At 35.7% G+C, this 15521-nt stretch overlaps 1 protein-coding gene across 6 annotated transcripts in view; it reads right to left on the reverse strand.

Annotated features, from left to right (window-relative positions):
* Window positions 1-863: 863 nt before the first annotated feature.
* The window catches only part of RBKS (ribokinase), a 67098-nt gene continuing 52440 nt past the window's right edge, over window positions 864-15521 (reverse strand). For all 6 annotated transcript variants that reach the window (XM_034427995.3, XM_060692453.2, XM_034427997.3 and 3 more), the window contains exon 8: window positions 864-1317. In XM_034427995.3, coding sequence (XP_034283886.1) covers window positions 1144-1317 — 174 coding nt within the window. In that variant the 3' untranslated portion in view covers window positions 864-1143. The remainder of the gene's footprint in view (window positions 1318-15521) is intronic.

Genomic DNA, 15521 nt, shown 5'->3' on the forward strand with positions numbered 1-15521 from the left:
ACATCCATACCACAAACTGAAACAGTTTTTAAAAATTCATACCATGATTTCATCTCAAATATAAAACCTCTTCATCTCTTCAGGAGAGGTCTGTCAAATCCCCCATTCCATGCATGAGCAGGGGGTTGGACTAGAATACCTCCAAGGCCCCTTCCAACTCTTGTTCTGCATTTCAAGATGCAGAAAATGTCATTCCTTTTAAAGTATCACAATGCTTAGTAGAACCCAGGTATCTAACAATATTTGGATTCTATTCTCCAATTAGAATCTATCCACCCAAAATATGCCAACAGAATGAGGTGTCATGCATTTTCTGCAGGAACTGCTTTCCTGTGGAATGTATCTAACCAGAATTAACATGTGTACCTTGCTCTTAATATTTAGAAGCTTGTAAAACTTGGCTTTTCCAAAGAGTACTTGGAATTGAGTATGTGGTGGTTTTACTTGTGACTGTGGGAGCTTGGATTAAGATTAGTCCTATTATGATTGCTGGCTCTATTATATGATAGTTTGAGTGTTGTAAAGTTTATATGTTTATAGTGTATTGCATATATGCTGTGAACTGCTTGGAGTGAGTGAGTGAAGCAGTATAGAAGTATTCTAAACAAACAAATGAACGAATTTCTTCTGGCATATGTCTTGTATTGAGGAAATAGTTGTTCCAATAATATAGGGACCATGTCAGAGAAATTTCAAATTCCAGTTTTTAAAAGTTACAACTTCTACAACTATGTCTGGAAGTTGAGTCATGGCAACTGGATTACCACAAAAGTGAGCCTTGTCTTTTTGTGTATGCTATGCCTCAATATATTAAACAGTTCTTTCTGCTTTGATCATCCCGTTTCATTCAGGGCAAACAAAGATTTTCCAAATTGCACAAGAAAATTTATTCTCAGAGTGGGTTCACAATTTTTAAACATACAGTAATAAAAGGGTCCTTCCTTGTGACTAAGACATGGAAATAATTTCACTGTAAAGCTGAAATGCTGTATCCTAAACTGGAAGTGTGTGACACCATGTGTACCTCATTCAGGATAAGGCTAAGCAACAATATGCAATTTATACCATCTTCATTCTGGCATCAATGTAGTTGGCATTTGTTTAAAAAGTTTGAGCAGAGAAAAATCAAATGTGTTACACATCTTAAAATAGGTTTTGTGGCAGATCCTTTCTGTAAGGGTAGGAAGTCTGTGTGCCGGTTGTTTGAGTGCTAATGGATGCTATGAAGTTACTTCTCCTCAGCATTTCATGTAGAGGTAGATTGGGGTAGTGAGCCAGGTAGAATGCTAGTGCTCCAACAAAACTGTCACCAGCTCCCTAGAAGAAAATAAAAGGGGGAAAATGAAATACTACAAATGGTAAATAGCAAATCCAGTAAACCACATACTTTAAAAATTACCACCCTACCAACCATTTTCATGAGTTTTCATGAAAATGTATACATTTAATTCTCAGTCTTAAATGCATAGATGAATATGAATGAAATGGACATAATTGATAGACTTCTTATTTCAAGGTGACTCAACTTTTGCTAACTGTGGTTCCCAACGGATGCAGACATACAAAGGCAGGGGATGTTTCTCCATCCCTAATTTAGAATGGCTTTCATTCTACACTGCTCAAAAAAATAAAGGGAACACAAGCAGAAGACATCCGAGATCTGAATGAATGAAATAGTCTTATTAAATACTTTGTTTGTTACATACAGTAGTTTTGTCTTCCCTTTAGTTGTTTGAGCAGTGTATAAACTACTGTATGTAAAGAACAAAGTATTTAATAAGGCTATTTCATTCATTCATAGCTCGGATGTCTTCTGCTTGTGTTCCCTTTATTTTTTTGAGCAGTATATGTTTTGGAAACTACTTTCTGAAAAAAGATTACGTTGGCAAGAGAATACCTAGAAAATAAAAGAGATAGTGGGGCAGAATTCAGGATCTACAAGTATTTATTGGGTTGTTCATAGCTTGAAAATGATTTGGAAGAAGTGTTTTAGATTTTATTCAAGTGAAACCTCTGCCTCATATTTGGGAAAAAAAGGCAGCTTAAGTAATAGCAATGCGTTACCTGAAATTTAAAACAATTGTTTCAAAGACTGCTTCAAAGTAGAAATAGCATTGTTCTGTAGCCATCTGCTGAGAAGGGGTTGTCATAAAAATTAAAAGAGAGGCAGAATCAGGACAAAACCCTCTACCTTTTATACAGGCATTGAGAATTGTACACTTTGTGTGCAGAAGCTATTTGTCTCTCGAGTTGGAAAAGAAAGCTGCACATAGGAAATGTTAAATGTAATGAACTTATTGTAGCCTGTTTTTACGGTAGAAAGCATTTTACTTATCCAACAAGACTCTGGGATATTCCTTTGCATTCTGTAAAGTTGAGCCACAGACTTCTCTAGTTAATAGAAACCACATCCATCTGTGGCTACTAGAATTAAAATTTCCGCAAAATATCAGCAACACCCAGAATGTTTCCTTTTCAGAGAATATTTCCATTTTCTTGAAAAGTTCAGTTCTGACTCATGGTATTTTATATCCTTCATGTAGCTAAAACCATAAAACCAGAAGTATGGCTACTTTAGGTCTTGATGAGGCTTAAGTATTTAAGTCCTTCTGTGATAACAGAAAAAGCTGTATTCCTTGGCTTGATTTGCATATAGTCAGGGTGGATAAAGATCAATGATTTTTTTTTAAAAAATCAAAAAATTCAGATTTTTTTGATTTAAATCGGATTTTTTAAATTTTTATCGAATTTATTTTAATAAAAAACTTTTGGGGTAAAAATCTATCGTAAGATAGTTTTCTATTTAAGATACATAAATAATTTAGTTTATTCAGCATGAAATGGAGTTTAGTTATGTAGCATGAGGCTGTATATTCTGCAACGCTGGGACTATCGGTGAGTCAACAGTGGGTCAAAGGAGTAGCAGAGATGACAGTTGCTCTTTAAAAATTATGATTTAAATTGAGTTGATTTAAATCAAGCCTTTTTACTAGTGATTTAAATCATGATTTAAATTGTGATTTAAATCAACTCGATTTAAATCAAATCCACCCTGCATATAGTACACAATTTCTTCATTACTTCCTCAGAAGTATGATTACCTACATACAGAATGATTCTAGATCAAAGTTTTGCAGTCAAAGCACTGTAATGGCAGGTTCTGATCAATGATAGGAATATAGATTGCTAGATTTTAGGAAATTAGAAAATATGACGGAATTACAATAAAACTCTGAAATGCCCACTATGACCCCATGTTCTTATATTTTGAAGTTTTTCATTTTTCTTTTTTTTTTCATTCTCTTTATAATTTTATATAATGAAACGGCCAAGAAAAAATATCTACAAGTTTTGTTTCAACTTCTTTCACTCCACAGCCAAATTTACACCACAGTTAAATATATATCTGATCTATTTCAACCCTGCAATTGTGCTTCTCATTTTCCTTTGGATGGAGTTGTCAAGCTTTATTAAAGCTTGGCTACTAGAGCGCCATACATGTGACACATTCTTTGTTTTCTATATCTATGCGTTCAAGTCTTCTACTCAACTATCAGCCTTTTTTTAAACCTCTGGTTTGTAGTGCTATACAGGTAGTCTTTGACTTATGACCACAACTGAGCCCAACATTTCCATTGCTAAGCAAGATAGTTAAGTCAATTTTGCCCCGTTTTATGACTTTTCTTGCTATAGTTAAGTGACACTGTTGTGGCTTCCCCATTGGCTTTGCTTGTCAGAAGGTTGCAATCATCATCATCATCATATGTTACAATGATGTGTGTGTTTATACAATTGTTTTTCATCCATTCAATTGTGTTCAATTCTCAGAGTATCTGGATAAGTCCCTTGGCAAGGTTTTTCAGAAGTGGTTTATGCATTAGAAGTGGTTTATATATTAATCATTAATTTAGAAGGAGGAGTTCATAATAGGATACTAAATTTTATATTTTAAGAGCTACTTTAGGAATGCCTGATAAGTTATATAAAAATATCCATATAAATAAACAGAAAATCCTCTATGATTATTACCATTTTCCAACTATAAAATGGCAACTGCATCCAGATATGACATGCATTTAAACAGGAGAGCTCTGCACAGGATCTATAGTTAGGATAATTTTGCACATGAAGCACTATCATGATGGCAATTTCCAAAAAAAGCTACGTAGTAGGGAAATGACAAAGCAAAATGAGCACAAGACACAGGCCTCATCACTGCTGATGGCAAATCTGGTTTTTGAGATAGTGTTTTCCATGAGTAATGCATTTGACAAGATATAATGCCTATAAATCTGAGCCTGCTTTGAAAACCCCAGCTGACTTTTGGCAGGCCATTAATATTACAAAAATACATAGGCTAGTATCATATTTATATTACCTTGAATCTTTTGGGAAAAAAGATTGCAGAAGTACCGTAATAAGCCTCCCCCCGCCCTCCCTCCCAAAATGTTCTCAAATGTTGGTCTGCAACATTTGTAATTCCGGGTCTGTATGATCAATTGTCAGAAATGCTGGAAAGAGAAGTACCACAACTATTGTGGGCAATAATTGGGAAGGGTGGCTAAATGATACAGCAATACAGACAAGAAAAATTTGTGCAAGCCTATCAAGCAGATAATTCCAAACTGGGAAGAAAAAATAGCACTGCTATGCAAATGGTCTACTGAAGAAGGTTTCAGTTATGTGATTAGAGAATTAAACATTCTTCTAATTTTGGAGGAGTTTTTTCATGGGCAAACAACTTCCAAGAAGCTGGGAAAAAGACTCTACTATTTGACATTCCTACCCAGTTGGATGTTGTGAAGAAAGCTCTTGGGTTGAAAGATTGCTGTTTTGAATCTTGTTAAAAATCCATAGCTAAGCAATCACAGATGTAACCCTTGGTGTCTTCAGTAAGGATTATTTAATTCAAAAATAACAACTGCTGTGTTGTTAGAAAAGTGTACCCATGCAATACTTTGCATCAGTGCTCAGGAATCTATATCCATTTCCTGGCTGATTTCCTGATAGGTCATTTGCACATGATTAAATAGTGCTTAGTGTTAGCCTCATACATTCTTGAAAGATGAAGTCAGATAAAGTGTCTGCTGTATAAATGATTTTTTTCCCTGTTTGAAAATATCTTATTGCACAAAACCATTCAGGATCAAAAAGCTAGAAGACTTTGGAAAGTTATCTAGTTTGTGGTTTACTTTATAAAAAAACCATCAGTATAAATCTCCTCTCCTTGGACATACAGCTCAAAAAGTTTTGCAACTTGTTAATTCTTGTCATCTCCGTAATAATTTATATTTTTAAAGTCCATCGAGTCAGTCACCAGTCAGATAGGCAGTAGGCCGACTTCTGGACAGACTTGAAAATAGGTACAGCAATAAAATGAGTTTGTCATGCTAACTGCTAGTTGTTAACATCCAGAATAACACGCCCTAGTGATTTTTAAAGGGTTACCACAACATTTCTCTTGCGGTACATTTTAAGGGTCACTCATCAAAGCATTGCCTTCTGTTTTAACTTACAGTGTAGAACGGTCATTACTGATTCCCCAGTTCCTAGTTCTGGCATAATTATTTTATTCTCCGTGATGTTTTGTATGTAGCATCAAATTGAATGTGGAATAATGTTTTCTTAAGAAAATTAAATGTACAGGGCTTTGTGAGGTAGCATAGAAATGGAATAAATAGATTAAATAAATAAGTAGATCAGTTATCATCTGCTATAGAAAATAATTCTGCTAACACAGAGAGAGGAACACTACTATTATTCATAAAATACCATCTGTGGGCCTGATGTTGTGCAAACTCTGTTGTACGTCATTTCCCAACTATCAGAACTGTGATTGGAACTAAGCAATAGTATTTCAGTTATGTAGGTATTTGCTATTTCCACTTGGGCAATGTTTAACAAGAATTTCTAAACACGATGGACTGATTTTCATGAATTTTGCTTCATACGTTTTTGGAAAAAACAATGCAGCTTTTTAATTTAAATGTAATTTTGCAGGGGAAGTTCTTTATTTTTAACTGTCTGAAACCTTAATGATTGTAAGTTTAATTTTCACTTCAAGAGAATAATATTTATCTCATAACCAATGTATTCTTGAATGTCATTCAAACTCTGCTGCCTTAGAAGACGGAGGCAGTACATTTCATTTTGGAGGCAGATTCTGATGGCTATTTTAGTTCAAGTATTGGTGTTTGTTTAAATGGGTATTGATATCTAACCAAACCAATGGCAAACCAAAACATCTTGTGGTACCACATTTTCTAATAAATTAAGAATTTTATTTAGTATTCTATATTACAGGGGAGACTACAACTATACATTTCTTTCTTTATAACATTCACCATTTGTTTAGTCTTCATTCTAAATTATGATGTGCCAGGAAGGAAGTGCTTTAATATCCTGATCCTTTTTGTTGACCTTTTCTGCAGTGTTTTTAATTACACCACAGATTTACCCAGAATATTCTTGTAGCTCTCTTTACATTTTCAATACAATTTCCATTTTAAACTAGTATATAAAGGTGTATTTAAGGTGAGGAAAGTAAATAATGCAAACATTAATTTTCAGCTGTAAGGTTTGGAAGCAACCAGATAACATTAAAAAAAAAAAATCTGCTATTCTGCTTAGCACATTGACAGATTGGAAGGAAATTGTACTGGAAATTGCATAATAGAAGTTTGCAAAAATGTTGTAAATCATTTGGCAGTGCTATTCAGTTTGTAGCTGCCAGTCTAAAACCTGAAATATTTAAGACAGCCAGAGGGCAGCAGATTGCCAATTATTTATTATTGTATTTTGATTGCACAGGTGAGGTGAATTTTCCATCTCAGGCATCTAAAGTTTTGTAAACATTTAAAATTACAAAGAGGCAATCTTTGAATTCTAGGCCTTTGGGATTTTTCCATTTCTAGCTATTGCTCATCTCGATATTTAATTTGAAAATAACAAATTCATAAGATTCTAGTTGATATTAAGTAAATTATCAAGCATGCAAGTTAAGTAGGGGTGGCAAGACTTTGCTATTACTTGTTTGCCTGCAAGTATTCAAATCCTGGACTTCTGCCTTAACATATCATTATCTTCAGTGCCCCAAGCTTTGGTCCATAACTCAAATACTCTTCTCTAAATGAACATCATTAGTCATTGAATAGCAAATATGGCAAAGAAAGTAGTCAGACAGAGCTCCTACACACCTAATTATCAAATGCTTCTTTACAATCTTTTACACCACAATGAAACAGCAGATGTCTATTAGGACTTAGATTGTCACAGTTACATTAAGCAGAATATATACATTTAAAAGTCCAACAGAAGTGCCTGCTGTTCTGAGAAGTTACACCCTACACAGCCTATTAGCCCTTCTCCTATTTCTACAATGTAACGTTACAAGCTCTACTGATTCATTAATGAGCAGAGGGCACTCTCTATATTCCTATGAACATTTTCTTTTATTATAGCGTTTACCCCGGGATTTCCGATTCTGAAAACCATGTTTTGTGTTAAGCCTAGTCAAGCTAGGATCCAGAGCTATATTATGAATTTGCAAGGCTCCTTTTAAACTCAGAGGGAGAAAATGACTAGACACTGATTTTCATCAACGTCTTGATTTATGACGCTGCTCAGAATTCACATGTCTCCAACAGCTGGATCATCATTAAATTATGCATTCCCATCTGGAAGAAAAGTAGGAAAGCTGCAGGCTCTCTCTCCCTGAACACAAGGAACAGAAAGGGATTTAATTAGGTAACTGGATGATTTGGAAGTAAGATCAGACCTTGACCTGGGTGGTCCTCTACTTCTCCTGCCTTATGTTAAGACCACAAGCTGTACACGTACAGACCTGTTTACATTTGCTCAATTTGCTTAAATTACATTTCCATTCATTATCAAAAAGCCATTTCAACTGAGAGGGGAAAGGTCTTTATATAAAAAAAACCCCATATGGTTATGTCTAGAACTAGTCAGGACAAGACCATGGGATCCCACTTTATGAGGTTACATATCTGGCTGTGCACTGATGAATCAAAAGAGGAACCTTCCCTTCATTATGTGGAAATGATATTTCGGGTAGGGGGGAGGATTCCTGTGTACCGCTCAATGCCTCATTTTCCCTTTCTGCAAATGGGGGAGAATAATGCTTTTTATCTCAGTAAGCAGCCAGATGCTTCAAAGCTTATAAAATGTTTTTCAATCAGCAAATGCATAGAACAAGGCAGTCAGCAAATGGAAGCAGATGAAATGTTTTTCCACTCATTATTAAACAATCTGTTAGTTCTGGTAATAGGAATCCTACAGTATACTGCAAATACATTTAGGCACACCACTCATTTGCCTTCCAGGCTATTCTTACATGAAAGTAGCAAGAAGCACATATAGGCTCCAGCATTTTTGATACTATTCTATATATCTGTACTAAGCCTTATTAACGATTTCAACAATATTTTAAGGGTGTTTTATTGTTAATGTTATTATTGCATCAACACTTAGTCTGTTATCAATAATGTGGTATCCTGTCCCTGTGACTGAAAATGAAGAAGCCACAGCCAGAATGGTAGTCATTTGGTGATCTGGATAGGATAAAGAGCTATTCTGGGACAAATACTGAGTAAGCATCTTTTCATGCCAAAGCAGTTCAAACTTGGCAAAGTATTGTTATAGACAAGCAAAGATTCTCAAAATTGTCTTAAAAGGTTGAAAAGGAACAATGCCAGAACTTCAAAAGCCTGATGGTATCCAGTTGTGTCTGGAGTTGCAGGGCAACTTTCCCTAAAAATAAAAAGGTTGGAAACAAGCAGAGTTGGCGGGGAAATCTGACTCCACCCTTGTTTATTTTCTGAGAAGCACTTTTATGTTGTTTTCTCCAAGGAAGGTGCTGTAACAGCACTAGTAACTACACTTGCATATCAATTCTGTGGAATGTTTAATTACAAATCAATGATTAGGATAATAAGGCTCTTAGGAAAATTCAGTTTCATAAAATTATTTCCCAAGGACAAATATTCAAAGCACTTCTTGGAGGGAAAGCCCTCTAAAACCATTTCAACAAATGAACAAATCCTTGTTTCTTTCACAGGAGCAACAATGTTACCGGGAAAGGCCCCAACTGTCTGTATCGGGATCAGAAGTTAGGGTGACCTATTCTCTGTCTGGAATAAAAGCAAGACAAGTCAGAGGGAATGATTTCAGCTCCCGCTACATTCACAGCCAAGCTGAACTTTAGCAAATAATAAATGCAGTATTAAAAAAAAAAATAACAGTTGCTGATTGGAGCAGCTGGTGGTTTATTCTATTCTGTATGGCTCTTTGTATTTCCAAAATTCATCGGATTGCAAATTTGAGGCGAGAAAGCAGAAAGCTAAGTCACAGGGTTATTTTGACTACCCGATAAATAAAGGCAGCTATTATATTATCACTATCTGGGGCATAATTTTCTACAATAACACCCTCCATCTCACCATGCTTCTGTGCAATTAGCCACAATTAAAACCCAACTGCTCTTCCAATTAAAGTTTCCACTATTAACAAGCTTCCCACACGGTGGTCAATACCATATTTTGCTATTATGCTACCAGCCATATGCAGAAAAAGCTGAACTTTAGTCTGTTCTCGCTTTTTGGTGAACCGAAGATGTTGCCCCCAGCACTTTCTTTGCCAATGGCTTCATTTCCTAGCAGCTGCTCTTTTCACTGTCAAAAGGTTAACTAAAACCAAAGAGACTCTGCAAGAAAGATAGAAAACACCAAGGGATATTATTGAATAGCTCAGGCATTTGATAGTATTTGAGTTAACCACAGGTTCCACTTCTGCTGATACACAGAGTTTTTAGTAATTAGTCACTGGATTGAGCTCATTATTTATAGTTTTTTAAAGTCATTGCCGTTAGGCCACAAAGCCAGGAAACAAAGAATGGATGCTTTTTAAAAAAAGGACTGGCTTTTTGGTATATTGATAAGATTCCATTTTGTTCCAGTCACAAGTGAGCTTTCCTGGTGTAGGGCTAGGCCAGAATTTGGAAATGTTTTCAAGACCAGTGGTGAAATCTGAACTGGCTTGCTGGCCGTGCATGCGCACCAAACACATGCTGCGTGCGCATGAAGAGTGCGCACCAAACGTATGCTGCATGTTTATAAAGCTACAAGTTTGAGCAAACTGGTAGTTAGCTACTGGTTCAGGTAGTTTAAAAAAGCTACAATCCGACGATCAGCTGTGCCGTGCCGTTTAGCTTTGCTAGAAAGCAGGAAATCCTGCTTTCTAGCGAAGCTAAACGGCACGGCACAGCTGATCCCCCCCTCGCTGTTCTACTTACCTTCCCAAGCCTCCTTTTGGTGTGTACTGCGCAGCACGTGCCAAAAGAAGGCTTGGGAAGGTACGTAGAACAGCGAGGGGGGGATCAGTTGTGCCGTGCCGTTTAGCTTCGCTAGAAAGCAGGATTTCCTGCTTTCTAGCAAAGCTAAACCGCACGGCACAGCTGATTGTCGGATTGTAACTTTTTTTAACTACCGGTTCGGGTGAACCAGAGCGAACCGGTAGCATTTCACCCCTGTTCAAGACATATAATCAATGACCATAGGAGAGGCTGAACAAGGATGTGTGCCGTCAAGGTACACGCCTAAATCAGGAATGGATCTGGTAAGAAAAATCTTGTCTGTTAAAAGCAAACAAACACTATTGTATGAATTTTGTTCCAAGGAACTGTTTATCAGTGGAAAGGGAGATAGAACATTGAGCAACAAAGATTGGGCAATAAGAAAAAAGCACAGTAAGAAGCACAAAAGGGTAATAGTGTTGAGCTGAAACAGACAGCGGTCAGCCTAGTAACTCAAAGTCCAAATTTGTCAAATTGCAATTTGTATATTGGACATCTAAGTGCAAGCCATATAAATTTTCATGAAGTCCGTATGGACATACATATTGTGCTAAACCATAATAGCTTATCTTATATGAACTCAGCCACTGTGGTTTATAGACCATGACTCAATATATTAGGTGAATCCAGAAATAAATGAACACTTATTAATTCCACCAGCTGACAGGGATCAATTTTTACGGGCACCAACTTTGTTCTTTTTATTAGACATAACAAGAAGTGGGGGGGGGGGGGAGGAGAGAAAACAACCTTTCAGAATAAAACAGCCTTAAGAGCCTGTTTAAAATGAAGCAAAAAAAGAAATACTCTCTTGGGAAGATATTCCATACTGAAAAGCCCCTTTTCATAGCAATACTGTAAAAGCAATTGGTGGGAAATGATGGAAAATAATCGCTGGGAATGTTTCTGTTTCCTTGCATTTACTGTTGCTACACTGCTTCTTTTACTTTTTTCAACGTAATAAAGAAAGCAAGCTAAACAACAAACAGCAGACCTGCACAGCTATGATGATGAGGAAGCATAGGTCACTTAATTTTTTGACAACAAACAATTAATCTCTGGCACCTTGCTATAAAAAAAGGAAACGTGGGGAATTATGCAGAAAACTCAGTATTCTAGCCGCATTACACATGGCCTATTGTAGCTAACTTTCAATATTTCAGACAGAAGGCAATTAGACAGAAGGCATTTTGGACTTGTTGCAACACTCAAGTTTGCATAACAGTAGCTGAAGAGCTGGGGTTTTCATCTTTAAGAAGCCATTATCTTCTAAACCAACTTAAATATACACCTGTGTATTATCTGTTATTTTAAAGCAGAGGGGAATATTGTTTAGGAAAAAAAAGTCAAGGGAAGACATAGTAGTCGAGTTCCCAGGGAACTTTTTAATTCTATGAATTAATTTTAATTTTACATAGTAATTACTAAAAGTGCAACACAAGCTTCTACATGCTTTCTCAAGAGAAATTCCTACAGTTTCAACAAGATGACCTTCTTTGTAAATTTAAGTGTGATTAGCTGAAGGAAACTCTATGAATTCAGTAAGAAGTGGATAGAAGATTGAAGTTTCATGCCCTAAGTATACTGAACTGCTAATAAGCTCTATTCTTATGTTTTTTTTTTAATTTTATAAAATGTATATGGTTTTTATTATCACTTTTTGTATATGGTCATCCATCCATCCATCATTTAGAGTTTGTGATGATGAACCAGAAAAGGATAGACGATTCTGAACGATTGAAACTTGTTACTGCAGGTTGTTTTAATGAATGAATTGTTGATTTATGAGCTCTGTAGAATTGTCTTGTAAAACAGCTGTCATAACAATATTATAAAAAACAAAATGCTTACAGAAAAGAAATTCTGTAGATTTTAAAAATAGCAGCCCTATGTTTTATAACAATGTTAGATCAAACCTAATGAGAGCTTAAGATATACACCCAGCCACAAAAAAAAAACCCCAAACCACTATATAGTATGGATTTTTTTCTTAATATTAAGGATATGCACATTTTATTCTAATCCAAAAGGGAGTCCTGTTTTGGTAGTAGTACAGTCAGCGGTTAGATAAAAATATTTGATAATATTTCTAAACAGAAAAGGCATCTCTAGCTTTGTGTTTGTGCATATTACTGTTTGCTGTATCGGTAGAGAAACTCAAATATTTGTTACATATTGGTTGGAAAATTTTTTTACAACCCCATTTAACTAAAGTGACTGACGGGAAGAGTTTCTACTAAGGCTGCTCATTCTGAATGAAAACAATGCTTCTCAATCTAAGTGTATTTATTAAAAGGTCTGTGTACTTTATTCTTCTGAAGCCTCCATAGGATTACCTCCAGAAGGTTTCCCTCATATAAGCCAAATTTTAAATGGATTGTCAATTATTTAGTCCCTTGATACTGGGAGGGCAGCCTGTTCGTTTATGCTGTATTATAATGTATTTTGAGAAGACTGCTTGAGATTCCTTCTGTCCATCTTAGAGCTGTGAGTCTAGAGCAGCATTTAAATTCTGTAAATAAGTAAATAAATCAATGAAAAAATAAAAGCATGAGGGTGGGCTTACTAGTACACTGTACAATAGGACTATTATTTGGGCAAATGTGAAACAAAAGCTATGTTTTATTTCTGGCATGAAACAAATTCATTGTGATTCGGAAATTAAACAACCATTCTAGGTAAGTCAAGATTCAGCCAAATAAAACCTGAGTTATCTTTATTGTCCCACATTTTAGATGAAACAAACAAAAAAAAAAAATCCAGGAGGATCTTATGAGGCAGATAGGGCAAGGCTATTTGTCTACTTCCCATTTCCTCTTCTTTTTTTGAATGGCCTGCTTAAATTCATGTGTGCTATAATTCAAATTATCCATGGCTCCTCTCATCAGTCTTCCCCACACTGTTCCTATTTTCCCTTAGCAGATGCACATTGTTGATGGTCTTTCCTTTTTCTTATTGTTCTTCACTTTGGAAAATATCTGCCCAGTATGTGTATTTTTTTCAATTTGTAAGATCACCAAACGGACAATAGTCCTTGACCAAACATGTGCTTTGATCCAGAAATATGTCACCTGAAAACTAGGTGTTCTATGTATAGAATGATACATGCAGGCAATGTTTTGTACATCCTTAGCTACTATCTCCAATGATCTGGATGCAATGGTTCTCATAAATCTAACAATGTAGTTTTCCTAGGTAACAACATGGCTGAGGCTTGTTATTGCCTTCTGGCACTTTTCTAAATTCTCAAGTCTAGCCTACAACCATTGCATTTCCTGTTACCAACTAGGTCCACCCTTGATTAGCATTCTGGGATTATCCAAGGTCATCTAGGTGCTGCAACCTTGTGTCATATATTTGCATATTCATGTATACAATCAAATGTAAACAATTTAATGGATTCCATTAAAACCTATGCTCTTAACAGGTTTGTTGATCTGCTTTTCATGTCAACATCAGTATTGTATGGTTATAAAGACATCATTGCAGTTGACAATAGCAGCACCTGCTAAAGGCCACAAACCTGTGTGGACTCTCTGGAATATCCTAATCTTGCTACTCTCCCTTTCTTGCTACCAATACAGTGAGTCTTTCTGAGCTAACCAGTAATAGCTGAAACATAATTTTGCTGCTTCTTCCAAATTCAGAGTGAATACAGTAGGAAAGTATTTACATAATCACAAAGTGGAGAGATAGTGGTAATGGAATAACTCACTGACATTTTGTCCAAAGACTTCAATTAATATTGAAAGTATATCTAAAATTCAGATGCTGAAAACAAAGAAAATGGGTGAATTAGTGCCCTTATGATCCATTTATGAGTTTTCCCCAAGAAAGCTGGCTCCTCGTTGTTATAAGTAATCTTCTCTACCAGATGGACACTTGTATTTGATCAGATAACCTTTTCTTAAAACAGATATAGGCTAAAACAATCTCAGACTATGGTTAGCAGGAGATCAAATCTGAAAACAAGTTGAGGTTTACAATAGTTTCTTTTAGCTTCAAAACTATTCTGAGGTAAGTATACATTGAATAATTTGGTGTGATATCTATGAAATTATTTAATTAACTTTACTTATGAACAAAAAGAGGCACTAAGTAGTCAGTGTTGAATATTTTCAGTGGAAGTAGCATTTACATTTTTCTTGACCGTCTGCCACTAAAGCAAGGTATTCATGTACTTCTGTTGGATGACTAACCTGCAAAATTGTTTCATTACAGCCCTCCATTGTTATCTAATCAGTAAAAATCTAGCTATGAAAACTCCTAGCTTAACCAGAGAGAATTCTCATGGATTAAAAAGTGTGAAAGAATATCACTTTACTGAAAAGAAAAGAAAAAGAAAATTGCCTGTTAAAACAGCAATGATAAAAAGGCGTATTGCTTAACCAAACAATAGGAACATTCATTTGCAACCACAAACAGAAGCACTTTCCATTTACCCAAGTTCTGTCTGAAATCAGACTTGATCTGATTGTCAATGCTGGGACAATCCTGGTACATGAAAATGTACCAGAAAATGTTTCCTAGTATATTAAAATACATAACCCTCATTCCTGGGGTAAGCAGGTCACATCCAAGATTTTAAAATATGGTTTCCAGAGAGTAATTTCCAGGGATTTTGATCCTCCACTCAGTTTAGCAAGTATCATGAAATTTCAAAGAACAATACCTCTGCATATCTTTGAGTAAAAAGATGATAAACAATCACATAAATAAGGCCACAATTAAATTTGTAAGTTAGTTTCCATGCTGACCATGAGGATGAAAAACGTGCAGAAACCCAGGGAAACTACTATCCTGGCAGGATAATAATAATAATAACAACAACAAAAGTATCCAATCAGCTATAATGATAGAGGAAAGGCAAGATTAAAGGCAGTCTCCTCCAAACCAATATATGAAACAATTGCCCTAAGGAAAAACAAAGTGGTTACATGTAAAGAACCTGCAAACAGAACTTACTCAGTCCTGGTTTATGCCAGCATGGAACTCATGAGAAAAGTTGGAAGTTGACAATTTCTGACAGAAAATGCTCAAAAAAAACCTATAAACAGTGCTGCATGGATTCTATGTCCTTAGGTTCGGCAGATCCTGCTGTTAAGGTCTGCTTTTGGGCATTTCGGGGTTAAGGCTGTTTTCCTGAGAAAAA

The sequence above is a fragment of the Pantherophis guttatus genome, chromosome 1 (genome assembly GCF_059756535.1).
Source record: "Pantherophis guttatus breed Tessera chromosome 1, ASM5975653v1, whole genome shotgun sequence".
Lineage (NCBI taxonomy): Eukaryota > Metazoa > Chordata > Lepidosauria > Squamata > Colubridae > Pantherophis > Pantherophis guttatus.